This window comes from Anabrus simplex, chromosome 6, assembly GCF_040414725.1.
Source record: "Anabrus simplex isolate iqAnaSimp1 chromosome 6, ASM4041472v1, whole genome shotgun sequence".
Lineage (NCBI taxonomy): Eukaryota > Metazoa > Arthropoda > Insecta > Orthoptera > Tettigoniidae > Anabrus > Anabrus simplex.
In genome coordinates this window covers 305,307,916-305,334,598 of record NC_090270.1, presented here as the reverse complement: position 1 = coordinate 305,334,598, position 26,683 = coordinate 305,307,916, and the positions used below count along the sequence as shown (strand labels likewise).

The 26,683-nt window shown below is 43.0% G+C and overlaps 1 protein-coding gene across 1 annotated transcript in view; it reads left to right on the top strand.

The window, feature by feature from the left end:
- Positions 1–26,683, top strand: part of LOC136876514 (cytochrome P450 6j1) — a 96,225-nt gene that overhangs the window by 23,864 nt on the left and 45,678 nt on the right. Inside the window, exon 2 of the mRNA XM_067150528.2 lies at positions 23,419–23,941. Within this exon, the coding sequence (XP_067006629.2) occupies positions 23,425–23,941 (517 nt within the window). The 5' untranslated portion in view covers positions 23,419–23,424. The remainder of the gene's footprint in view (positions 1–23,418; positions 23,942–26,683) is intronic.

Below are 26,683 nucleotides of genomic sequence, written 5' to 3'. Positions count from 1 at the left end.
TCTTACAGCCCCAGCATTTTCCTGTTGTGAAAACCATCTTCAGGCCTGTCGACAATGGGGTTCAAACTCACTATCTCCCGAATGTAAGCTCCCAGCTGCGCGACACTAACTGCGCGGCCAACTGACTCGGTCGAACATTTTTCTTTTCTTTTTCTTTTTTTTTTTTTTTCTATTGGCTTTACGTCGCACCGACACAGATAGGTCTTACGGCGACGATCGAACATTTTCAACCATCCAGGTTTTTAAATACAGTCTGCTTTATTTATAGAGCTCATCTGGTTTTATCAACACCGCGACTACAATATGCTTCCCTTTAGCTGGTTCCATCAGTTTCTGATTCAGCTGTACTTCTCGGTGATGGGAAGATTACAAGAAAAATGTAACTGGGCTGAATTAGAGTTACATGACAAATATTTTACACAGTTAAAATTATAAATTTATTTTTTACAGTTAGTTTACTGAACGGTTGCTTTAAGGAAATCACTTGACAGATATTTCGTCTGGGCTGGTGTAATACAAAGGTTTGCAAGGTAAAGGTATTACTTCAATTTATTTTTAATTTTTTAATTTTGTCATTACTTACTTTACCGTACTGTAGGAATACATGTTTGCCCACTCCTTGAGAATGATGTATTTAAGGTCCATTTCCCTTTACACACGCGCATAGGAAAATGAACACAACGAAAATTTTCTGATCGACTGAAACCAGGTCCAGGATGGAAGGTCAGGTTGGTTCGAAACGAAGAGTGGAGTCCAGCAAAGAAGTTGTCTTTCACCACTTCTCTTCATAATCATAATGGATGAAGTTTAAAAAGCGGTTATAATAAAGGATCCAACAATTAATGTCGTGATTTTTGCTGATGATGTAATGGTATGGGGGGAGACAGAAGCGGAAGTACAATCTAGACTAAATCTCTGGCATGAAGCTTTTACAACCTTAGGTCTCAAAACCAGCAAAACGTCCGACTCGTTAGCTGAACGGTCAGCGTACTGGCCTTCGGTTCAGACTGTCCTGGGTTCGATTCCCGGCCGGGTCGGGGATTTTAACATTAAGTGGTTAATTCCAATGGCATGGGGGCTGGGTGTATGTGTTGTCTTCATCATCATTTCATCCTCATCATAACGCGCAGGTCGGCTACGGGCGTCAAATAGAAAGACCTGCACCTGGCGAGCCGAACCCGTTCTGGGATATTCCGGCACTAAAAGCCGTACGACATTTCATTTCATCAGCAAAACGAAGACATTTGGCTTGGTGATGAGTAGAAACTCTGCAATTGTTCATCTAAGAATTCGAGATGAGGAGATGGATATTGTAGACAACTTCTAGTATTTAGGTAGTGTTCTGTCATCAGACAATACCATACATCAAGAGATTAGCAACAGAATACAGAAAGCTTCCAAATTCTATCACGCTGTACGTCAAATACTTTGGGATGAAACATTTCCGGTAGTTTCCAAGATCAGCTTGTACAAAATATTTCTAGTACCTATATTGACGTATGGCCTGGAAGCAGTAACACTTACTGGACCAACAAAGAGTCGTCTTCAGGCAACAGAAATCACGTTCCTCCGCTCTTGTCTACAAAAAAGCAAAACTGGATAAAATAAGGAATGTGGACATCCGGCAACAGCTTGGATTGGAAAGAAGCTTGCAGGAGACTCTAGAAGTGAAGATATTGCAATGGTATGGTCACATGAAAAGAATGGACCCTCACAGGACTCCTCGAACATACTTTGGTCACAATGTTCCTGGGAAGAGACCAAGAGGAAGACCTCGTGATATTTGGGAAAAACAGATATTGAAGGACCTTGAAATTAGAGATGTGAACTGGTGTCACATATATGAGCAGCATCTGTGGATGGATAGGACGAACTGGAGGAGGCTCGTGCACAACCGCACCAGGCTTGCTGGAGCGAAGAAATGATGATGATGATGATGACTGCATATCCATATTGGATAGGAGGCCCGACCAGTCTTAAGGGAAATAATGGATAGGAAGAGCATGGTCACATTCGCGGTTTTGACACAGCAGCGACATGGTGAACAACGAAAAAGCACTTGTACAGAAATCCAGTAAAAATGTCTCGGTATTTTTTCCAAATTTTCCTCGCGTTTATCCATTACCTTCTCATATTCTTCAGTTCTATTACCAAGTTTTACGTTAAACATCGCTCATTAAAGTATATAATTATTGCTTTTGACTCCGAATACTATTTCATTCATCGTAACTTTAACATTGTCTACTTCATCCCCATTTGCTCTTTAACATGGTGAATACTCTGTGACACTCCTCGTTCTGGTTCCAGCAAATACGAAGTTTGTTGCGTGCTACGGTTTTCCTAATGAACCACACTTTGTATTCCCCCTTTTAACACTTATTACGAATATTTTAATAATAATAATAATAATAATAATAATAATAATAATAATAATAATAATAATAATAATAATAATAATGTTATTGGCTTAACGTCCCACTAACTACTTTTTAAAGTCTTCAAAGACGCCGAGGTGCCGCAATTTAGTCCCACAGGAGTTATTTTACGTGCCAGTAAATTTACGACATGACGCTGACGTATGTGAGTATCTTCAAATACCACCGGACTGAGCCAGGATCGAAAGCCAGCGCCTCAACCGCCTGAGCCACTCAGCCCGACTTACGAGTGCCCATCTTATAAATTTCTACCTCGACATTATTATCTTGCCTTATCCGAATACCGTTAACTCCTATTACGTCCTGATACATTGTGTTTGCAGTCTTAGCCTGTTCTATTTCACTCCACAAGTCCCATCGATATTAATAGTGAACCAAAAAAATACGACTGGAATTTAATTTATCTCTTCAAGTTCATACAAGCCGATATCATATCAATCCAGATTAAAGTGTTATCTTACTGAACATTGGCTTGCAAGGCAGTTGCTGACTAAGGTAAGTCCTCCTCGATGATGGCGGTCAATGTAAATGAATGGTACTTAGGTTTGACTTCACATTGCGACTTGACAACAACAAAAAAACAATGAATGATTCAATGGAGCAGGTTTCTTCTTCTGCTAATGATTCTACATCCTCAGATGGGCTAGGCTCTGTCGAACGAGCTCCTTATCTTCAACTAGGATATCTCACAAGTGCTGCACCCTGGTCACACCTTGTGTGTTTTCAAAACATATTCTTTCATAAGCGTAATAACTAATTTACTAAATTATTTCAAATGCTCGAGAAGAGTTAATAATAAGATGATAGCTACTATAATGATAAAACCATAAATATCCTTGAAGGAGAAATAAGGGTGGAATGGGATTTTATCTGAATTTCTATTAAGACCTAAAGGGTTATTTGATCCTGTTCGATGAAGAAACAAGAGGTGAATTATAACTAGGCCTATTGTAACAACGATGAGATCCAAACCGCGTATCATATTGTTTTCATTTACCTGCGCCAGGTTCGTATGCTTCATCTTTCGTGTTCAACCACCTTCGCCAACACTTATTAACATCCGACCCTAACGCTATTAAGTTTCCAAGACCTAGGGAATGTTTAATTTCCTGTCATGAGTTTTACTACAGAATTACGTTCTTAAACCTACCAGTAAATTTGCCTGTTCATTCATCAATTGGCAGGCAGGATTGATCCTAAAGCAGCGCTACCAGTAATGTTGCTGGCTTTATGTGCCACAGACTACATTTGTATTTTCTGGTTAATGTTAAGTAATGAGAGTCTTCTTCCGCAACTTTTCCCACACCCTGATGCTGTCGCGGGTACCAGCTGTGTCGCACATGTGAACTTGGACGTTTTTTACTTTCGGATGCTTTTCTCTATATGAGGGAGGTGATGATGTGTTCACTATTGCGTGTTTCTGTGGTTGTTCAAAATGTGAATTGTCGTGTGTGTATGAAGAAGTATCTAAGGAGACAAACACAAAGTCAGAAAAATTAACCAGACACGGCTAAAATCCCCGACCGGGCGAGTTGGCCGTGCGGCTAGAGGCGCGCGGCTGTGAGCTTGCATCCAGGATATAGTGGGTTCGAATCCCACTGTCGGTAGCTCTGATGATGGTTTTCCGTGGTTTTGCCATTTTCACACCAGGCAAATGCTGGGGCTGTACCTTAATTAAGGACACGGCCGCTTCCTTCCAACTCCTAGGCCTTTCCTATCCCATCATCGCCATAAGACCTATATGTGTCGGTTCGACGTAAAACCACTAGCAAAAAAAACTCCGATAAGGACGGGAATCGAACTTGCGACACACTGAACCAAATATTGCGACTACAGTAATTATAAAATATGCACAAGATGTCTTCTGTTGTTTTCTGACCGGCTCCGTGGCTAAATGGTTAGCGTTCTGGCCCTTAATCTAGAGTTACCCAGGTTCGATTCCCGGCCGGGTTAATTCGGAGGCTCTCCATAATTTAAAAAAATCATCTTAGACAGGGCCCCATCGTCACAGGCATTCACAGTAGCGCCGATTAGGGCGGCGGTGGGGGAGGGCGAGCAGTCGCACCTCCATTTTGTGGAGTAAACATTACATATGTGTTTTACATTTTAGCCGGCTGACACTAGCAATCACAGGAATTATTTTAAAAAGCAATTTGTACAAGCCCTGTTGTCGTATCATCAGCTAATACTTTCCTTTATTTAATTTAATGATTAACAAAATGTTTAGCGGAAATCCCCATAAAATGTCTTTTGTCGGGGCTAACCACCACGTATAGCGCCACAGCAAGTAGTGGGGACTATGCGTGTGCTTTGAGGACAGATTTTTTTTTTTTTTTTTTTTCAAAGGCCATGGACACTAAAGTATGATTCACCCGCCTGCCGCGCGCATTCCTTAGTGTAACAATCTCTTTAGAGTCTGTTAGTTTCTTAGTGTGTAGTCAAATACTAAATAATTTTTAACTGTAATACATGTGCAACATTATTCCTTTATTGAACGTTTTGTTGTATACTTTTTCTTAATCTATTCAATCGGACCCAGTGAGGTATCCCAACTCTATCGCCTCAAGGCCAGTGTCCTGGAGAGTGAGACTTTGGATTATGAGGATAAAAATGGGGAGGAGTACCAGCACCTCAGCCAGGCGGTCTCACTATGCTGAACAGGGGCGTTGTGGGGGATGGGAAAATTAGGACGGATAGACAAGGAAGAGGGAAGGAAGAGACCGTGGCCTTATGTGTGGTACCATCCCGGCATTTGCCTGGAGGAGAGGTGGTAAACCACGGAAAAATCACTTCGAGGATGGCTGAGGAGGGAATCGAGCCTCCCTCTACTCAGTTGACCTCCTGCGGCTGAGTGGACCCAGTTCCAACTCTCGTACCACTTTTCAAATTTCGTGGCAGAGCCGGAAATCGAATCCGGGTCTCCGGGAGTGGCAGCTAATCACAGTAACCATTACACCGCAGAGGCGGACATCAACGTCTCAAAAACTATTAATACCGCACTTAAGTGGATAAACTGTCAACGTATATTTCCCTGTCGAAATTCGCTCGAAAGAAAGTCTTACAGTACAATATCGTAAGTAGTATAATTGGGTGGTTCTGCCGCCTCCTCCGCCGCCCACGGCGCGGGAAATTTGAATTCTGGCGGGAAATTTGAATTTTGGCGGGAGATTTGAATTTTGGCGCGAGATTTGAATTTGTAAACAAAGCCACGTGCTTTTTGACAGCTGTCATCGACAACAACGCATCGCTAACCTCACTGCTGCCATCTTGACGGACCTAAACCTCACTAGTGCCAACTTAACCTAACTAGCGTGAGGTAAACAAAGCCACGTGTTTTTTGACAGCCACGTGCTTTTTGACAGACAACAACGCATCGCTAACCTCAGTACTGCCATCTTGACGGGCCTAAACCTCAGTAGTGCCAACTTAACCTCACTAGCATGAGGTAAACAAAGCCACGTGCTTTTTGACAGCCACGTGCTTTTTGACAGATTTGTAAACAAAGCCACGTGCTTTTTGACAGACAACAACGCATCGCTAACCTCAGTACTGCCATCTTGACGGGCCTAAACCTTAGTGGTACCAACTTAACCTAACTAGCATGAGGTAAACAAAGCCACGTGCTTTTTGACAGCCACGTGCAGCTGTCATCCGCCATCTTTAATCCAGAGCGCACAGTGCTGCCCTCTTTAGCTACTTACCTTTGACAGCTGTCATCCGCCATCTTTAAGCAGTGCTGCCCTCTATGTGGTGGCGGCAAATTCTAAATGCTTTACAAACCTATGCCCTTTTTTGGCAGCTGTCATCCGCCATCTTTGAGCACTGTGCTACCCTCTTTCGTCACCTGTCATCGGTAGTGCTGCCATCTTGACGGGCCTAAACCTTAGTGCTACCAACTTAACCTCACTAGCTCGAGATAAACAAATCCACGTGCTTTTTGACAGCCACGTGCAGCTGTCATCCGCCATCTTTGAGCACTGTGCTGCCCTCTTTAGATCCACCATCTTTGAGCATCGTGCTGCCCTCTTTAGCTACTTACCTTTGACAGCTGTCATCCGCCATCTTGCATCCGAAACCTCAGTGCTGCCTGCTGACGGCAAATTCCACGTGCTCTTGTTTGGAAACAAAGCCACGTGCAGCTGTCATCCGCCAACTTTGAGCACCGTGCTGCCCTCTTTAGCTACTTACCTTTGAAATGTGGTACGTCATCCGCCATCCTGCAACCGAAACCTCAGTGCTGCCTGGTGACGGCAAATTCCACGTGCTCTTGTTTGGAAACAAAGCCACGTGCAGCTGTCATCCGCCATCTTGCATCACAAACCTCAGTGCTACACTCTATGTGGTGGCGGCAAATTCTAAATGCTTTACAAACCTATGTGCTTTTTTGACAGCTATCATCCGCCATCTTTAATCACCGTGCTGCCCGGTGGCGGTAAATTCCACATGCTTTACAAATCCATGTGCTTTTCTGACAGCTGTCATCCGCCATCTTTAATCACCGTGCTGCCGGGTGGCGGCAAATTCCACGTGCTCTTGTTTGGAAACAAAGCTTTTAATCCAGAGAGAACAGTGCTGCCCCGGTGGCGGCAAATTCCACGTGCTTTACAAAGCTATGTGCTTTTTTGACAAAAAATTCTGCTCTCGAGATACTTACCGAACTAGACGATACTATACCTACGAATCTGCTCATCACCTTCTTTCTTCTATGAGTAATAAACAAAAACTCTATCTTGCAAATAAGGAGCGGGAGGAAGGTAATACCTAACCTAAAATAAAAGAATATGCCAATTCTACATTATTTATTTACATCTTGTATGTACAAGTTTTATCTTGAATCATTTAACCCTAGTGATGTTTGCGTACTTCCCGATGCAATTCTTGAAAGTACAAGTTTAAACTTGCCGTACTACGCTCTCAGCGTACCTCTCCCCTACAGTGAATTGTGATGTAAGACAGCGTAACGTAAGTACACACCTCTAGCATAATGTTTATGTAAAGTAGTACCTATCAATACTACTATGCCCCCAGGCTAGCGTGTTGGTAGAATTTGGAATGACAAACCGTTTACAATCATCGCTATTAAGGGCTACCTTACTAATTAAATGAGTGTACAACTGGTGCTTCTTGCTTCTAATGACAGACATTTGCTTATGCAAAACAGATGGATTACTTTTAATGCAATTGTTATAGTTTTCAAAACTTAGCTGATTCTGAACGACATTCTTTTTAACCCCCTTCAATCTCTTTATTTGTAATTCATTTAAGAGTTTTATGCAATATGACTTGGATTTAGTACCTACAAATGAATCGATAATATTCCCAGCACATTCATCTTTCATTTTACCTAGAACCTTTTTGTTCACTAGCGGTAGATGATATTGATTATCTGCAGGATAGTTACTTGTATCAAACCTACCCAAGTCAGGCTTTATATCATTGTAATAGTCATCAGTTTTGATTTGATAAATAAACGAATCGGTATCTGTGTAGAGCAATTGCGCATTGTGCGCGTACTTCTTCATCATATAATCGTAATGGAATTCATACATGAGTGTTTTAGCCAATTCAAGTACTGCAAAGCCGACGTAGGTAGGTTTGTCATACTTAACCTTAACACGATTCATCTGTATAATAACTAAATTCTCATGTATGATGGTGCAGCTGTGGAAATTTGGTTTACTTATTAAATAGTTAGCACCATACCTTTTCTTAATATTATCCCAGTTTGTAATCAATTTTACATCAACGCGTTTGTCAACATTTTCCATAGTCTTACCAAACACACTGTTATTCATGAGCTTGTAGAAATCTTTTTCAAACCCGTTAACCGCATTCGTTCTTAAATTATTGTTCAGATCGATATATGGCTTTAGCCACGGTGACTGATTAAATTCTAGTACGCGATGAATTTTGGATAACTTCAAACCATGCTGCAAACACTGTTTTAAATTTCGGTAATGAATGATATACTTAGATTTAACGCACAAATTAGCAATGAGCATTTTCGTCGTTGATGCAATGTACGGGGGCTTCATATTTTCAGGGCAGAACGGTAGGTCATTATGAGAAGTGTGTAACTCTTTAGGATACTGTAAGTCAACTTCGAGGAAATAGCCTTTATCAGCTTCATCACCTAGAGCGTGTAGCTGTAAAGCATCAATTTCGCACTGCGTTAGCCAGCGGAAACCACTCACCGGTAGATGCTGACTCATCGCCCACCCATACTGATTATTAGCATCGAGGTAAACGATATACCGAGATTCCTGACTAGATTCGAAACTCGGCATGTACTTATTATTCGCCTTCGAATACCGCCCGCTGCACTGACTCAGACCGCCTCGAATTGATGATTTTATAAAGTGCACCATATCGATATCAGTCAGCAGTTCCAAATTCACATGCGTGTGTTTTAACATAGCATCCCAACTTAACCCAGGTGCAGTAAAATACTGACATGGGTCAAGGCTGTAGGTGTTCATGCAAACACAGCGAAAATTTTCAAAAACATCAGCTAACAAAAGTACATCTGTCTTTAAATATAAATCGGGGTATTCACCCAGCGTTTGAATGTGGAACTGCTCCCAGATATGTTGTGCATGTAAATAGTCATCATCACTAATATCTGCTGAATTCAGCGAGCTGTAAAAGGATTGTTTCGATGGTAAGCCACGTTCTTCGAGGCGGTCTAAGCAGTCGAGATATTCGTAACAAAAAACACCCTTACGCCGAAGTAAATTAAACTGCGTTTCTTCGGGAAAAACGCGTCGAATTTCCGTAAATTGTTCAGGCTGTAAATGACTAGAAAGTTTATCGAGGCTACTCGCCATAAAGCGAAACGAGTCAAGGAATCCCAGTTTTATAGAATGCTCAGCATCTACTTTTACAGACTTTGCAAACGCAATGTACCGCTCTTTATTCTGAGGGATTATATCTACTTTTTCATCTGAAGCTCCAAATTGTGAAATGATGAAATGAGAGTTGTAACCAGATAAGTTATGAAAAATTACAGGGATAAATTTAGGAACTCTATACTTAAGATTACAGCTATAATGAGCGGCACATCTGTAGAAACCAGTTAAATGATCATGATCAAAAACTTTAGGGTCATTTTCGGAAAATTCCCCATCACAAATGCTACACTTTGTAGCACGTTCATGATCATTTAACAGAATTTCGGTAAGTGGCTTCATAGGAATATTACTATTCAGAATACGACCGAGACGAACTGCATCACTTTCAAGTCTTTCTAAAAATACTTTAGCAGCATCATGTCCTCGATACAGCTCTAACTTGTTAAGCGTACTATCGTAACTACACTTGATGTAATACGCGAAGCTATACGGGACATGCATGTGCGTAGTATTAGTGAAAGAGTTGTCAGGATTAGGTGAGCATGTGCTGCATGGCGTGACGATGGCTTCAAAGTCTGCATAAATCACGAACGGTACCCACATCTGCTTGTGAAAATTTGTAAATTTTAAAACATTATTGCCTGTAGTAGGTATCTCTGTACGTACATGATTGCAGTCATTCTTGGAATGCTTCGTTAACTGATCTTCAGTTCTAAAATACTGCAAGCATCCATCACATAGCCACTTTTTACACTCATGTTTTGACAACTGACTGCCAACAAGTCTACTCAGATTTTTAATCCAGCAAAAGTGGCTATTCACACTGTTTTCAATATAGAGTAAATTAACATGAGTACTCTTCTTATGACATGTATAATACAGAGGACCTACTACAGACTTTTTCTCTACACCATACACATTAATACTAATGTTATTTAGTTCCTCAAAGCGCTTAATATCCTTTATCTGCACAGGAAATTCTATACTATCGAAATTTAGCTGCGTTGAATAGTGTGGATAGGATGATGTTCTATACGCTACATTCGATTTAGCAGGATTTAAAGCTGACATCACCGCCCATGCAAAACATGCTTCGTCATTGTTTTGGATGTTTACAACAGCTTTTCTTTGCTGAATCCATGTCGGCAGCTCAATGTGCGAAGATCCACGCATAGGATTGTACTTATTGATGTTAACTTCTAGATACATTATTTCAACTAAAGCCCACCCTGATTCCTTTTCCTGAAATTCCTCGCTCTTAGTTGAAATAATGTTAGAGACATCCCTAAGTACATCACCAAAATTAGTCGACTGACTTATGACAAAATTCTTCGTATTAAATGATTTAATGTCCGTTATTTCGGATTCATCCGTGCTTTTAATGTACAAGGCGAAAAGTTCAAAATTAACTTTAAATAAATTATGATTGGACAAAGATTTAGCAAGAAGCTGTTGTACATCCGGTTGAACGCAATTTAAAAAGTTTGAAGTGCTCTGAAACTTTTGACTGGTGCGAATTCGGTAACTAGCAATCCTACTTTTAAATGCTGTATTAATTTCCTCGATGTTTGCGTTACTACCACTTCTACACGCATTATTTTATGTGCATTACTCCGTAAGTGTCCCTGAAAATGCGAAGATGGTACATCAGTGTTACAGTGCTCGCAGTGAATAGTTTGAAGTTCATGATTTTTTCTAGGTTTTTTACTACTAGTACTTTCTACAGCTACATCAGTAGCTGCACGCTTTTTCCCTACTACTACCTGAGGGCAAGTAGATATTTGATGTACCTCTGCTAAGTGAGCCTCGTATCGCACTACGTTAGCGAAATACACACTACAAACTTTACATAAAGCAGATGTTATGCTAGGGTGTTTTGATTTCATATGGCGCATGAAGTTATCACGCCTTGCAAACGTTACATTACATTCCTCGCAGCAGGGGAACATCTGAAAAGAGAACGACCGATAGAGATTAGGTGAAAGTTACGGAAGAAACCAAGTTTCAACGTATAGAGGTGGGACATGGCTGTGAGTTCGAAATTATAAAATTAACTAGGCCTATAGCATGAGGATTGAAGAGAACGGCTAAAGTTACGATGTTTTAGAAGAAACCAAGTTTCAGCCTGTTGAGGATAGACATAGCTATGTACACATGTTTGAAATTATAGCACGTCTATAGTATGAGGATTGAAGAGAACAACTATTTATCAATACTCTAAAGTTACGATGTTTTAGAAGAAACCAAGTTTCAACCTGTTGAGGACAGACATAGCTACGTGTGCGTGTTTGAAATTATACCACGTGTATAGTATGAGGATTAAAGAGAACGACTATTTATCAATACTCTAAAGTTACGATGTTTTAGAAGAAACCAAGTTTCAGCCCGTTGAGGACAGACATAGCTATGTGTACGTGTTTGAAATTGTACCACGTCTATAGTATGAGGATTAAAGAGAACAACTATTAATGATTAGCTTAAAGTTACGATGTTTTAGAAGAAACCAAGTTTCAGCCTGTTGAGGATAGACATAGCTATGTGCGCGTGTTTGAAATTATACCACGTCTATAGTATGAGGATTGAAGAGAACAACTATTTATGATTAGCTTACAGTTACGATGTTTTAGAAGAAACCAAGTTTCAGCCTGTTGAGGACAGACATAGCTATGTACGCGTGTTTGAAATTATACCTCGTCTATAGTATGAGGATTAAAGAGAACGACTATTTATCAATACTCTAAAGTTACGATGGTTTAGAAGAAACCAAGTTTCAGCCCGTTGAGGACAGACATAGGTATGTGTGCGTGTTTGAATGCGGGTTGAATAGAACAACTATTTATCAATACTCTAAAGTTACGATGTTTTAGAAGAAACCAAGTTTCAGCCCGTTGAGGACAGACATAGCTACGTGCGCGTGTTTGAAATTATACCACGTCTATAGTATGAGGATTGAAGAGAACAACTATTTATCAATACTCTAAAGTTACGATGTTTTAGAAGAAACCAAGTTTCAACCTGTTGAGGACAGACATAGCTACGTGTGCGTGTTTGAAATTATACCACGTCTATAGTATGAGGATTGAAGAGAACGACTACTTATCAATACTCTAAAGTTACGATGTTTTAGAAGAAACCAAGTTTCAGCCTGTTGAGGACAGACATAGCTATGTGCGCGTGTTTGAAATTATACCCCGTCTATAGCGTGAGGATTAAAGAGAACAACTATTTATCAATACTCTAAAGTTACGATGTTTTAGAAGAAACCAAGTTTCAACCTGTTGAGGACAGACATAGCTACGTGTGCGTGTTTGAAATTATACCACGTCTATAGTATGAGGATTGAAGAGAACAACTATTTATGATTAGCTTAAAGTTATGATGTTTTAGAAGAAACCAAGTTTCAGCCTGTTGAGGACAGACATAGCTATGTGCGCGTGTTTGAAATTATACCCCGTCTATAGCGTGAGGATTAAAGAGAACAACTATTTATCAATAGACTAAAGTTACGATGTTTTAGAAGAAACCAAGTTTCAGCCCGTTGAGGACAGACATAGCTATGTGTGCGTGTTTGAAATTAACCACGTCTATAGCGTGAGGATTGAAGAGAACAACTATTTATGATTAGCTTAAAGTTACGATATTTTAGAAGAAACCAAGTTTCAGCCCGTTGCGGATAGACATAGCTACGTGTGCGTGTTTGAAATTATACCTCGTCTATAGTATGAGGATTAAAGAGAACGACTATTTATCAATACTCTAAAGTTACGATGTTTTAGAAGAAACCAAGTTTCAGCCCATTGAGGACAGACATAGCTATGTGTGCGTGTTTGAAATTATACCACGTCTATAGTATGAGGATTGAAGAGAACAACTATTTATCAATAGCTTAAAGTTACGATGTTTTAGAAGAAACCAAGTTTCAGCCTGTTGAGGACAGACATAGCTATGTACACGTGTTTGAAATTATACCTCGTCTATAGTATGAGGATTAAAGAGAACGACTATTTATCAATACTCTAAAGTTACGATGTTTTAGAAGAAACCAAGTTTCAGCCCGTTGAGGACAGGCATAGCTATGTGTACGTGTTTGAAATTATACCTCGTCTATAGCGTGAGGATTGAAGAAAACAACTTTTTATCAATAGACTAAAGTTACGATGTTTTAGAAGAAACCAAGTTTCAGCCTGTTGAGGACAGACATAGCTATGTGCGCGTGTTTGAAATTATACCACGTCTATAGTATGCGGGTTGAAGAGAACAACTACTTATCAATAGCTTAAAGTTACGATGTTTTAGAAGAAACCAAGTTTCAGCCTGTTGAGGGCAGACATAGCTATGTACGCACCTCGTCTATAGCGTGAGGATTAAAGAGAACAACTATTTATCAATAGACTAAAGTTACGATGTTTTAAAAGAAACCAAGTTTCAATGAATAGAGGTCAGACATACCTTAAAATCTTCGCGCTGCAAACTGTTACTCGGATAAATAAAATGCGTGCGTTCAAGCCTGAAACTCGAATGATAATATTCTGGTCGTACCTAAAAAGAAGAAACATATATGAATGTAGTGTTGGGTACATCATCTAACCTAGTTATCTTTACAACTCAAAGTTCGAAAACATACCTTTAAAAAAATGCACGTGCTGCAGGCTGTTACTGGGATGAATAAAATTGCGTACTTTCGAACGGTACCTAAAAAAGAACAAACATATATGAATGTAGATGTCTAGCGTAGAAGTTGCTTTGCAAATAAAAAAGTAACTAACAGTTCTACCTTACCTTAAGATAAAGGCTGAATAATAATATTCACAGCAGACGGGAGATGTGTGTACGTAATAAACGCATACAGAGAACTGTGAGCACTTCGCGCAGACTGCAGCGAGTAAATATGCTGCTTGTTACCAAGCGGATGTGAAAAAATCGCTGACAACTGCGGTACAGTCTGAACGAAGTGTTTATGCAACAAGAGCTCCCCTGTAGTCCCGCAGGCTGACGTATTTAAGCCGGAATCGAACCTCCTGTTGATGCCGAGGTGTCAGAATTTAAGAGTTCTGCAGCGGATCGAGCCTTGGAAAGTTAGCGCGCGATCCTCGACTTCTCGAGGGTACATACGCGGTATTCCTTACCTGTAGGCACTTAAAGGTATTGAGCTAAAGCTAGATCATGTAATGACGATCGCGCAGGCCCCTCACCTAGCATTTGCTATTTTTTACGGCTTCTAGTTCGAACCCGCTATCTTCCGAAGTAGCGAGAATGATTGAAGAGCGTTGAGGGTGATTCATTTGTCGGATAGAGGCGTTAAGCTATGTGCAGGCTTCTTCGGTAGGAGTAGGCTATGTCGGGACATCTAGTTATCGATTTAAAAATCCTAGTCAGGAAGGGTACGCGATTCAAATCCTGGCAACTTATGCCGTCGGGAAGGGTATCCAGCTAGATCATGTAATGACGATCGCGCAGGTCCCTCGCCTAGCATTTGCTATTTTTTACAGCTTCTAGTTCGAACCCGCTATCTTCCGAAGTAGTGAGAATGATTGAAGAGTGTTGAGTGTGATTCATTTGTTGGATGGAGGCGTTAAGCTGTGTGCAGGCTTCTTCGGTAGGAGTAGGCTATGTCAGGACATCTAGTTATCGATTTAAAATCCTAGTCAGGAGGGGCAACCGGTCGTATAAAACTATGGTGTGAGGCGGGGTGTGCAAAAAAGCTAGCAATAAGTAAGGGCTGTTGATGGGGACGTTAAACCTTGTGCAGACTCCTTCGAAAATGATTTTTTGAGTACAAGACGTTGAGGGTGATTCATTTGTCGGATGGAGGCAATAAGCCTTGTGCAGGCTTCTTCGGTAGGAGTAGGCTATGTTGTAATGTTCGGAAGAAACCAAGTTTCAGCCTACTGAGGTCGGACATTGTCGTGAGGGGTTTGAGTTCAGCTCGAGAAGCTGCTAATAATTTTAATGCGAACTGTACGCGTGTAGCGGACTCTGTACCCTGCTGAGGCAAACACATTCCAGCGAGGAGCTAGCGAGCCGGGTGCAGCTTGCGTGCGCGCGTGTGTGTAGGCATGCTTCAAAAGCACATCCCAGAATATTTTTTCCTCGTTCTAGAGTCTGTTACCCTTCCTGATGTAACAAGACTAGGATTTATTTTTTAGACTGCACTTGGCTAGAAATAGCTACATGAAATATCGCAAGAATTTGTTGAGTTGCCCTTCCTGATGCAAAACTGGGAGTATCTAGCCTCTTACATCATACACTATAGTTTTCAACCGGTTGCCCTTCCTGACGTCAAAGAACTCGGATTAAGAATCTATCGAGAATCGGGGGTTTTACAGCTAGATGCTCTTCTTAGATTTTAAATAGCTGTATCACGAACTATTGTTTTACTGCTGGATGCCCTTCCTGACTAAGATTTTAAATCGCAAGAATTTGTTGAGTTGCCCTTACTGACGCAAAACTAGCAGTATCTAGCCTCTTACATCATACACTATTGTTTTCGACTGGTTGCCCTTCCTGACAACTCGGATTAAGAATCTGTCGAGAATCGGGGATTTACAGCTAGATGCACTTCTTAGATTTTAAATCACGAACTATTGTTTCACAGCTGGATGCCCTTCCTGACTAAGATTTTAAATCGCAAGAATTTGTTGAGTTGCCCTTCCTGACGCAAAACTGGCAGTATCTAGCCTCTCACATCATACACTATGGTTTTCGACCGGTTGCCCTTCCTGACAACTCGGATTAAGAATCTGTCGAGAATCGGGGGATTTACAGCTGGATGTACTTCTTAGATTGTAAATCACGAACTATTGTTTGACAGCCGGATGCCCTTCCTGACTAAGATTTTTAAATCGCAAGAATTTGTTGAGTTGTCCTTCCTGACGCAAAACTGGCAGTATCTAGCCTCTTACATCATACACTATGGTTTTCGACCGGTTGCCCTTCCTGACGCTGAAAGACCAGGATTTAGCCAGTTACCCTTCCTGATTTAACAAGACTAGGACTGCACTTGGCTAGAAATAGCCACACGAAATTATTATATAGAAAGAGAATTGCTGGGCTGATGACAGCTGTCAGAAAAGCATATAAGTTTGTAAAGCACGTGGAATTTGCCGCCACCGGGGCAGCACTGTTCTCTCTGGATTAAAAGCTTTGTTTCCAAACAAGAGCACGTGGAATTTGCCGCCACCCGGCAGCACGGTGATTAAAGATGGCGGATGACAGCTGTCAGAAAAGCACATGGGTTTGTAAAGCATGTGGAATTTACCGCCACCGGGCAGCACGGTTATTAAAGATGGCGGATGATAGCTGTCAAAAAAGCACATAGGTTTGTAAAGCATTTAGAATTTGCCGCCACCACATAGAGTGTAGCACTGAGGTTTGTGATGCAAGATGGCGGATGACAGCTGCACGTGGCTTTGTTTCCAAACAAGAACACGTGGAATTTGCCGTCACCAGGCAGCACTGAGGTTTCGGTTGCAGGATGGCGGATGACGTACCACATTTGAAAGGTAAGTAGCTAAAGAGGGCAGCACGGTGCTCAAAGATGGCGGATGACAGCTGCACGTGGCTTTGTTTCCAAACAAGAGCACGTGGAATTTGCCGTCACCAGGCAGCACTGAGGTTTCGGATGCAAGATGGCGGATGACAGCTGTCAAAGGTAAGTAGCTAAAGAGGGCAGCACGATGCTCAAAGATGGTGGATCTAAAGAGGGCAGCACAGTGCTCAAAGATGGCGGATGACAGCTGCACGTGGCTGTCAAAAAGCACGTGGATTTGTTTATCTCGAGCTAGTGAGGTTAAGTTGGTAGCACTAAGGTTTAGGCCCGTCAAGATGGCAGCACTACCGATGACAGGTGACGAAAGAGGGTAGTACAGTGCTCAAAGATGGCGGATGACAGCTGCCAAAAAAGGGCATAGGTTTGTAAAGCATTTAGAATTTGCCGCCACAACATAGAGGGCAGCACTGCTTAAAGATGGCGGATGACAGCTGTCAAAGGTAAGTAGCTAAAGAGGGCAGCACTGTGCTCTCTGGATTAAAGATGGCGGATGACAGCTGCACGTGGCTGTCAAAAAGCACGTGGATTTGTTTACCTCATGCTAGTTAGGTTAAGTTGGTACCACTAAGGTTTAGGCCCGTCAAGATGGCAGTACTGAGGTTAGCGATGCGTTGTTGTCTGTCAAAAAGCACGTGGCTTTGTTTACAAATCTGTCAAAAAGCACGTGGCTGTCAAAAAGCACGTGGCTTTGTTTACCTCATGCTAGTGAGGTTAAGTTGGCACTACTGAGGTTTAGGCCCGTCAAGATGGCAGTACTGAGGTTAGCGATGCGTTGTTGTCTGACAAAAAGCACGTGGCTGTCAAAAAACACGTGGCTTTGTTTACCTCACGCTAGTTAGGTTAAGTTGGCACTAGTGAGGTTTAGGTCCGTCAAGATGGCAGCAGTGAGGTTAGCGATGCGTTGTTGTCGATGACAGCTGTCAAAAAGCACGTGGCTTTGTTTACAAATTCAAATTTCCCGCCAGAATTCAAATTCCCCGCGCCGCGGGCGGCGGAGGAGGCGGCAGAACCACCCAATTATACTACTTTCGTAGCCTTTTTTTTTCCCCCTTTCAGTTTTGATGTATATATCCCCAACCCCACCCCCTGCCCGCTACGTCCCACAAACGCGGGCACTTTATGTTAATCTGTATATGTTTTTGTCTCCCTATTTCTAATTCCCGGTCGCTGCTACAAGGCATGCAGACCGTCTACTAGAAAAGGACCTGCACCAGGCCTCCCCGGAGCCAAAAGCTGGTATTCCTGTTGTTTTCTAAGTTCCTTTCCTCCTTGACAATGCACGGAAGCAGTTAGCTAAGGTTGTAGTTAGGAAAAGCATGGTGCACGCACCTCTTTGACGGCGAGAATTTAAGTCACTCTGTTCTGACGCACTCTGCTGCTGAGTTGACCTTGATTATAAGAAAAAATAAAATAAATGCGTCACTGTTGATACCCTTGGGCGATATTCGCAACAAACAAGACAGCATGTTTGGTACGAGTGTAAAACGGCTGAATCATCTGAGAGCGTCCTTTGCATATGAGCACTGCGGAGAGGTCTTTCTTTTCTTTCTTAATACATTACCCTCCAGGGTCAGTTTTTCCCTCGGATACGGCGAGGGATCCCACTTCTACCGCCTCATGGACAGTGTCCTGGAACTTGAGACATTGGGTCGGGGATACAACTGGGGAGGAGGACCATTACCTCGCCCAGGCTGCCTCACCTGCTATACTGAACAGGGGCCTTGTGGAGGGATGAGAAGATTGGAAGGGACAGACAAGGAAAAGGGAAAGAAGCGGCCATAGGTACCATGCGGCATTTGCCTGGAGGAGAAGTGGGAAACCACGGAAAACCACTTCGAGGATGGCTGAGGTGGGAATCAAAAGCACCTCTAATCAGTTGACCTCGCGAGGCTGTGTGCATCAAATTCCAGCCCTCGTACCACTTTTCAAATTTTCATGACGGAGCCGGGAACCAAACCCCGGCCTCCGCGTGTGGCAGCTAATCACGCTAACCACTACAACACAGAGGCGGACAGACACTGCGGAGAGGTTTGGAATTTAATCGAGGCTTTTGGAACGTATTGTGGTGATTAGTAATTTTATTATAAAACACCACCTGCCCTACGCTGCCGGCCAGCATTCTGATGCTAAAAGTATTTTCAAAGAACGGGACTCGAACCTGCTAACCACGGTGACAGACCAAATACTCTTCACGCGTTAACGACCGTGCCAATCAGGTAGAGAGCTCTGTTTTGTGCTTATCGGTAGAGATAAACCCAGAATGGAAAGATGATTCATTCATTTCACTGAAAGATAAATCAGTATTTTTCACTGAACAGTTAACTTAGTATGACGGTGATCATCCCATTGTTCTTGTAACCCATAACCGATGCCAGTTTAAGTCTCAAATATACTCGTAATATCTGTGGAAGACACGAGAAGGCAGGATGTACGCAGTTCGACATCATGCCGATAGATATAGCTGTCTATCTACGTCATCATGCCGAATATGCGACAACGACATCGCTTACAGAAACGTATTTTTCTTTTAAGAAAGGTGCATACATCGTAGCGTGAGAGGTTTATTGTATTTTTCTTGTAAGGACCATGTACCAAACTATAACTGATACCAATTCCAATTATTGAAACCTCGTGGTTTTCTCAATATCGCTGTAAATGAAGACAGGGTTTTGATTTTTATATATACAGTATAGATGGCTGGAGGTCATCCGAAAATTTGTGTAACGTGATGCGACAAAATGAGGCGTCAATCGGCCATTCTGCGGGATATCGGCGAAATAACGTGGGAGGTTACAATCGTCCTCGAATAGCACTAAGGGGTGCTGTTAATATTTGAACATTACCGTGGAGTGTAGTCCATTATTTCACACCGTAAAGTGTTTTCTGGCATTTGCTATAATTCTTACCGTATTTCTATTCTACTTCTGTTTTACGCTTTAATTTCTTACCTCTGCCTTGCCTCTTTAGGCTAAGTAATAACACCATACGTCACCTTATTTCTTTACCTAAGAGTCCCTGCGCCTAAATTTCTCCTCTGTTACCGTCTTCTTATATCCGTACCTCATACCATCACAATTTATCGAGGGACATTTTATTTTCCAATACATCCACTTGGTATTTACATAGTAGTCCTATACGGCTCTTCTTCTTCTCCTGCCACTTTTTCCCACACCTGTGGTGTCGCGGGTGCGGACTGCGTCGCACGTGTGGATTTGGCTCTGTTTTACGGCCGGATGCCCTTCCTGACGCCAACGCTATATGGAAGGATGTAATCACTATTGCGTATTTCTGTGGTGGTTGGTAGTGTGCTATTTTGTCTGAATATGATGAGGAGAGTGTTGGGACTTATTAGTCCCCGAACCAGAAGAATTAATAGGAAGCGATTAAAATCCCCGACCCGGCCGGGAATCGAACCCGGGACCCTCTGAACCGAAGGCCAGTACGCTGACCATTCAGCCAATTAGTCATTGTCCTATACGGCTCTATTCAGTTATAATCCTATTTTATATTATTTTCAAATGCCTTAACTGTATTAGTTTCTTCCTTAATTACTCCGTATGTAGTCCGGCTCCATGGCCAAATGGTTAGCGTGCTGGCCTTTGGTCCAGAGTGTCTCGGGTTCGATTCTCGGCCGGGTCAGTGATTTTAACCTTCATTGGTTAATTCCAGTGGCTCGGGGGCTGGGTGTGTGTGCCGTCTTCAGCATTAGAATTTATCACAGGTAGGGCCCCATTCTCATAGACACGCAGGTCGCCTATACGGCGTCAACTCGAAAGACCTGCACCCGGCCTCTTCGGAGGCCACACGCCATTATTATTATTACTTCGTATGTATGCGAGTGCTAACCCCGAAACCTGGACACTCTTCTCTTTGAGGAAAAATTCCAAGCTGTTTAAGTGTATAACTTTTAGCCCCGGAAAATATCGAAATATGGATGCATTTTAATGACGGTGCAGACCTTCGTTTATGGGCAGTTGGTGGCTAAACGGTAAGTCGTATTACAAAACAGATAGCACAATCGCTTTTCAATTTGGAGAGATCTTATGACTTATTGTCGTGTCTCGATTGTTGATACGTTAGATAGCGCACCATTTCTCGATTATAATAAAATCTCTTCAGCTCGGTTGTGTCTGGTATTAGGAAAAGGGCCTGTCTTTATAATGAAAACTCTCCATCTCTACTGTGAATGGCAGTTGCTAAAGTGAGCCTGCCATTATAGTAGGAACTCTGGAACTCGATTGTGATTGACAGTAGGAAATGTGGTCTGCCATTATCAACAAAACTTCCCCAATGCCTACCTTACATCGGAAACAATGTAAGGTGTCCTGCCTGTTTTTTTTCTCCGATACCGCTAAGAGACACTGCCTTTAGAGAACTGTACGGAGAAATTCGCATAGGCCTACAATGTACACTGACTGAGCAAATGCCATGGGATAGTGGAGCACTGATGCGCAGGTGTGTTGTCTGCGCACCACACGCCCCCTGTGCCAGCGGCAGTTGTATAGGAGACCTTGTGAGCAGTGGCTTTGCATGTGACAGGTGTAACATGGAACGTCGTCGTGAGCTGACACCGTTCGAAAGGGGTATGGTGGTCGGTGCCCGACGGATGGGAAGTGCGATTTCGGAAGTGGTGCGGGAATTCGGCTTCACATGATCAACCGTGTCCAGGGTGTATCGTGAATGGTTGAATGCGGGTGTCACCGTCTACAACAGATGAACGACCGGCCCTCCAGCCACCCTCGATAACCGTGACCGGCGACATCTGAGACGGATTGTCAATAGTGACAGACGGGCAACCGTGTAACAAATCACGGCTCAATTCAACACAGGCCGTGCTAGACAGGTCTCCCAGTGGACAATCCGTAGGAAGATGGGTTCTATGGGGTATGGGAGCCGGCGCCGCACATGGGTACCACTGTTAACCCAATGTAATCGGGCACAACATCGCGCATTTGTCGCCAGTCACCAGGGATGGACACTGGAACAATGGCGTAACGTGATATGGTCGGACGAATCACAATTTCAACTGCACCATGCCGATGGGAGGCACCGTGTATGGCGCAGACCACATGAAGCGATGGATCCCGCCTGCCTCGAAGGTGTGATCCAGAGCGCTGGTGTCTCTGTTATGGTCTGGGGTGCATTTTCCTGGTATGGAATGGGGCCCCTATTTGTTCTGGAAGAGACTTTGAATGGTACGCGGTATGTTGAGCTGCTCGGAGACCATCTCCACCCATTTTTGGCCCAGACGGTTCTGCGGTGTTTCAAGATGATAACGCGCCGCCACATCGCTCCCACGTCGCCCGGGAATGGTTCCAGGAACATGCAGCGCAGATCCAACGACTGCCACGGCCACCCAGGAGCCTCGATATGAACCCTATCGAGCATATCTGGGATGTCCTGGAACACAGGCTCCGTGCTATGGATCCTGCACCCACGAACAGACCAGCATTGGTGGCTGCTCTGCAAACGATTTGGTGTCAGCTGCGTCCAGAGGACTACCAGGGACTTGTCGACTCACTTCCAGGGCGTCTCCCTGCAGTTCGCAGGGCCAGAGGAGGCCCCACACGCTATTAGGTGACTATCCCATGACATTTGCTAAGTCAGTGTAGAATACCGTAGCGAAGCACGGGTACATTTGCTAGTATAAACATAAAATCGTCTTCCTGCCTCTACTTTATGAGTAGATTTGAATCTGCTAACACCAGTTCTTAAAATGTTAAGTGACCTCCAGATACAATCAAGTCTTCTTCATAGTTGACGTGATTCCCTCTAGACAAGAGAAGTGTTACCTTCGAGCCTTCCAAGAACTTAGAAATAGTAAATTGTAGATAATAATAATAATAAGCTTAGAAGTAAGTAGATAACGAGGGAAATTTTTACAGGTTTTAGCCTAAAGTGAAGCGGTTAGTCATACAGTAAGTGTCATCTTCGTTGTTGTCATCCTTAAGATGTTCGTGGTCAACAGCAACAATTCTCAACGAAAGGTTGTAGGTGTAATGACAGCAAGACAGTTCATCCGCTGCACAGGAGTTGGTTAAACAGCCTGTGATCGTCCCGCATGTTTTATTCTTAGCCGAGTCCATATGTCTACCATGAGAAGATTTATACCATACGGTACAGGCGTATTCTGCAACAAGATAGCAGATCTCTGGGGCTGTGGCCTTAAAGGCTTGTGGTAACGCCCTAGTTTGTGTCTCTTAACTTCCATAAGATGTCATTTCTGACAATTACCTACTACTTGCTGTCACAGCAGCGTGTTCTGATGGTGTAGGAGTATTCCAAAGTATTTGTCGGGTATTTTGAAGTGAAAGAGTGTTAAAGAGGCGTATATTATTATTATTATTATTATTATTATTATTATTATTATTATTATTATTATTATTATTATTATTATTATTATTATTATTTATTAAAAGAGATCATCGTCACCATCATCAGCCTCCAAATAAAAATATATATCTTCTCGTGACTATTTGTGCAGCGATGTAGGCCTAGATCAATTGTTAATGGTATCTCATGTAATATTAAAGCAGCGTAATGAACATTATTGGGTAATTAATCTTTGTCCTTAACATTTCAGATAAAGATGGCCCTTCTGAGCAATTCCTGGACTATAGATCTCGGAGTTATCCTTCTGGCAGTTTTCGGCGTAGCCTATACTTTCTTCACTCGAAACTACAGAAAATGGGAAAAGAAGGGCATTCCCTTCCTAAAGCCCTTGCCCTTTGTCGGAAATTTCAAGGATACAGTGTTGGCTAAGAAAAATATTGGGCAAGTAATCCAAGATGCGTATGAGAAAGGCAAGGGAAAACCCTTCATTGGAGTCTTCGCTTTTGACCAGCCAATGTTGGTGATTCGAGATTTGGATGTGGTCAAGAGTGTGTTGGTGAAAGATTTCAACTACTTCATGGACAGGAACTTCTCTATTGACAAAGACTCAGATCCCTTGGTTGGCAGGGCGCTATTCTCTATCAACGGGAATCGTTGGAGGCACCTCAGAATGAAGCTAAGCCCAACCTTCACTTCAGGGAAGCTGAAGAGGATGTTCGAGTTTGTGGATGAATGTGGCAAGGAATTAGTTACTTGCGTGAACAAATATTCAGGTGAGAATTATCAAATAATCATAACCATAGTTAACTCAATGGTACATATGGAACAGTTTTATACCCAAAAATCATTGACCAGAAGCCGTCTTACAGAACTGTTCCTTATGGAACAGCGGGTCCTCTGGAAACTATTTGACCGGGCGAGTTGCCTGTGCGGTCAGAGGCGCGCGGCTGTTAGGTTGCATCCGGGAGATAAAGGATTCGAATCCCACTGTCGGCAGCCCTGAAGATGTTTTTCCGTTGTTTCCTATTTTCACACCAGGCAAATGCTGGGGATGTACCTTAATTAAGGCCACGGCCGCTTCCTTCCAACTCCTAGGCCTTTCCTATCCCATCGTCGCCATAAGACCTATCTGTGTCGGGGCGACGTAAAACCACTAGCAAGAAAAGAAAGATACCATTTGCACTTACATACTACGATCCTAGAAATGGACGAACAGTCGTTTCCATTGGTCAGCTTTGAATGACGCCCTTTCCACGTCGTGGGCGTGAATTTATTCGCTGTTGACGGTAAGATGTCAGATAGCATACCACCTGGACTACATTTCTTTCTTTCTTAATCTGCTTACCCTCCAGGGTTGGCTTTTTTCCTCGGACTCAGCGAGGGATCCCACCTCTACCGCCTCACGGGCAGTGTCCTGGAGCGTGAGACATTGGGTCTGGGGATACAAATGGGGAGAATGACTAGTACTTCATCCAGGCGTCCTCACCTGCTATGCTGAACAGGGACCTTGGTGGGGATGGGAAGATTGGAAAGGATAGGCAAGGAAGAGGGAAGGAAGCGGCCATAGCCTTAAGTTAGGTACCATCCCGGCATTTGCCTGGAGGAGAAGTGGGAAACCACGGAAAACCACTTCCAGGATGGATGAAGTGGGAATCGAACCCACCCCTACTCAGTTGACCTCCCGAGGCTGCGTGGAACCCGTTCCAGCAGCCTCGTACCACTTTTAAAATTTCGTGGCAGAGCCGGGAATGGAACCCGGGCCTCCGGGGGTGGCAGCTAATCACACTAACCACTACACCACAGAGGCGGACCTGGACTATATTTACGAAATAAAAAACGTACGCTTCAACCCAGAATCGACCCCTCGAACTCCTGCATGCTAACCCAAAACTCTATCCACTGCACTAACTGTACAGCACGACTAGAGTAGAATGCAGCCCGGAAGGCGGTTTCGTTGCGCAGAGTATGAGGTGCGGTGATGCCAATTTGGGTACTCATAGCAGCATGTATATGTGAACATTTTTTCATCCAGTTATATCTTTAATTCCAAAGCGATGACCTATATTTTTGTGGGCTTAAAAGTTTCCTGAAAGTCCAAATTAATTTTGAACATCAAACCCCGAGAAAGTGTTGAGGAAAATTTTCGAGATATTAAGGAAGGTACATGTAAGGTGAGAGAAACGAAAGGCGAAGGGCAGAGAGCATAACAGCATGTACATTTTTCATCCAGTTATATCTTAAATTCCAAAGCGATGACCTATATTTTTCGTGGGCTTAGAAGTTTCCTAAAAGTCCAAATTAATTTTTAACATCAAACCCCGCGAAAGTGTTGAGGAAAATTTTCGAGATATTAAGGAAGATAAATGGACAGTCCAGTTTCAATGCCGTAGGATATTCACCGTTTTTATACATATCAAATATTGTTGTACGCAGAACATTTTTATTGAAATCATCGAGGACCGTCACTGGCTTCTTCCTCTAAGGGTTCTTCTCTGGTGACCTGAACACCGCATTATTTTTATTTCCGAAGCTTGTTTTATCCTCTGTACTGTTCACAGGCCGATACCACACGCGAGTGCTGTCTTCTTTTGAAGCGTGGCAACATGGCGTTCCTCACCTTCTTCGCCTATGAACGCCTGCTGCTGCATGCTTACAAAATACAAATACACTTTAAATACTATTTCCTTGCCTGTCGACGGAATACTTGTCTTTTTGCTCTTCCTGGATCTATCGTACACACGCAAATAGTTCCCTAAATTCGTTGATTATGATATTTACAAATAAAACTCGAAATATTCACTTGTGACCCGCACAAACAGGCACCTCTTACTGAAATGATTCTATTGGCTCAGCAGAAAACACGGCATGCTACAAAGCACGCGAATGTTACTGCGCAACCCTCTTCAAACCGCCTTCCGGGCTGCGTTCTACTTTAATATGTGCTGACAGAGGTTGTTACCCTACATATGGTTACAGTGTTGCCAGATTGCCACTCATCAATGTCCTTTTTCTGCCGGATATACTTGCAGGGTACGCCTCCGTGGTGTAGTGGTTAGTGTGACTAGCTGCCACCCTCGGAGGCCCAGGTTCGATTACCGGCTCTGCCACGAAATTTGAAAAGTGGTACGAGGGCTGGAACGGGGTCCACTCAGCATCGGGAGATCAACTGAGTAGAGATGGGTTCGGTTCCCACCTCAGCCATCCTCAAAGTGGTTTTCCGTGGTTTCCCACTTCTCCTCCAGGAAAATGCTGGGATGGTACCTAACTTAAGGCCACGGCCGCTTCCTTCCCTCTTCCTTGTCTATCCCTTCCAATCTTCCCATCCCCCACAAGGCCCCTGTTCAGCATAGCAGTTGAGGCGGCCTGGGCGAGGTACTGGCCATCCTCCCCAGTTGTATCCCCGACCCGGAGTCTGAAGCTCCAGGACACTGTCCTTGAAGCGGTAGAGGTGGGATCCCTCGCTGAGTCCGCGGGGAAAACCTACCCTGGAGGGTAAGCAGATTAAGAAAGGAAGA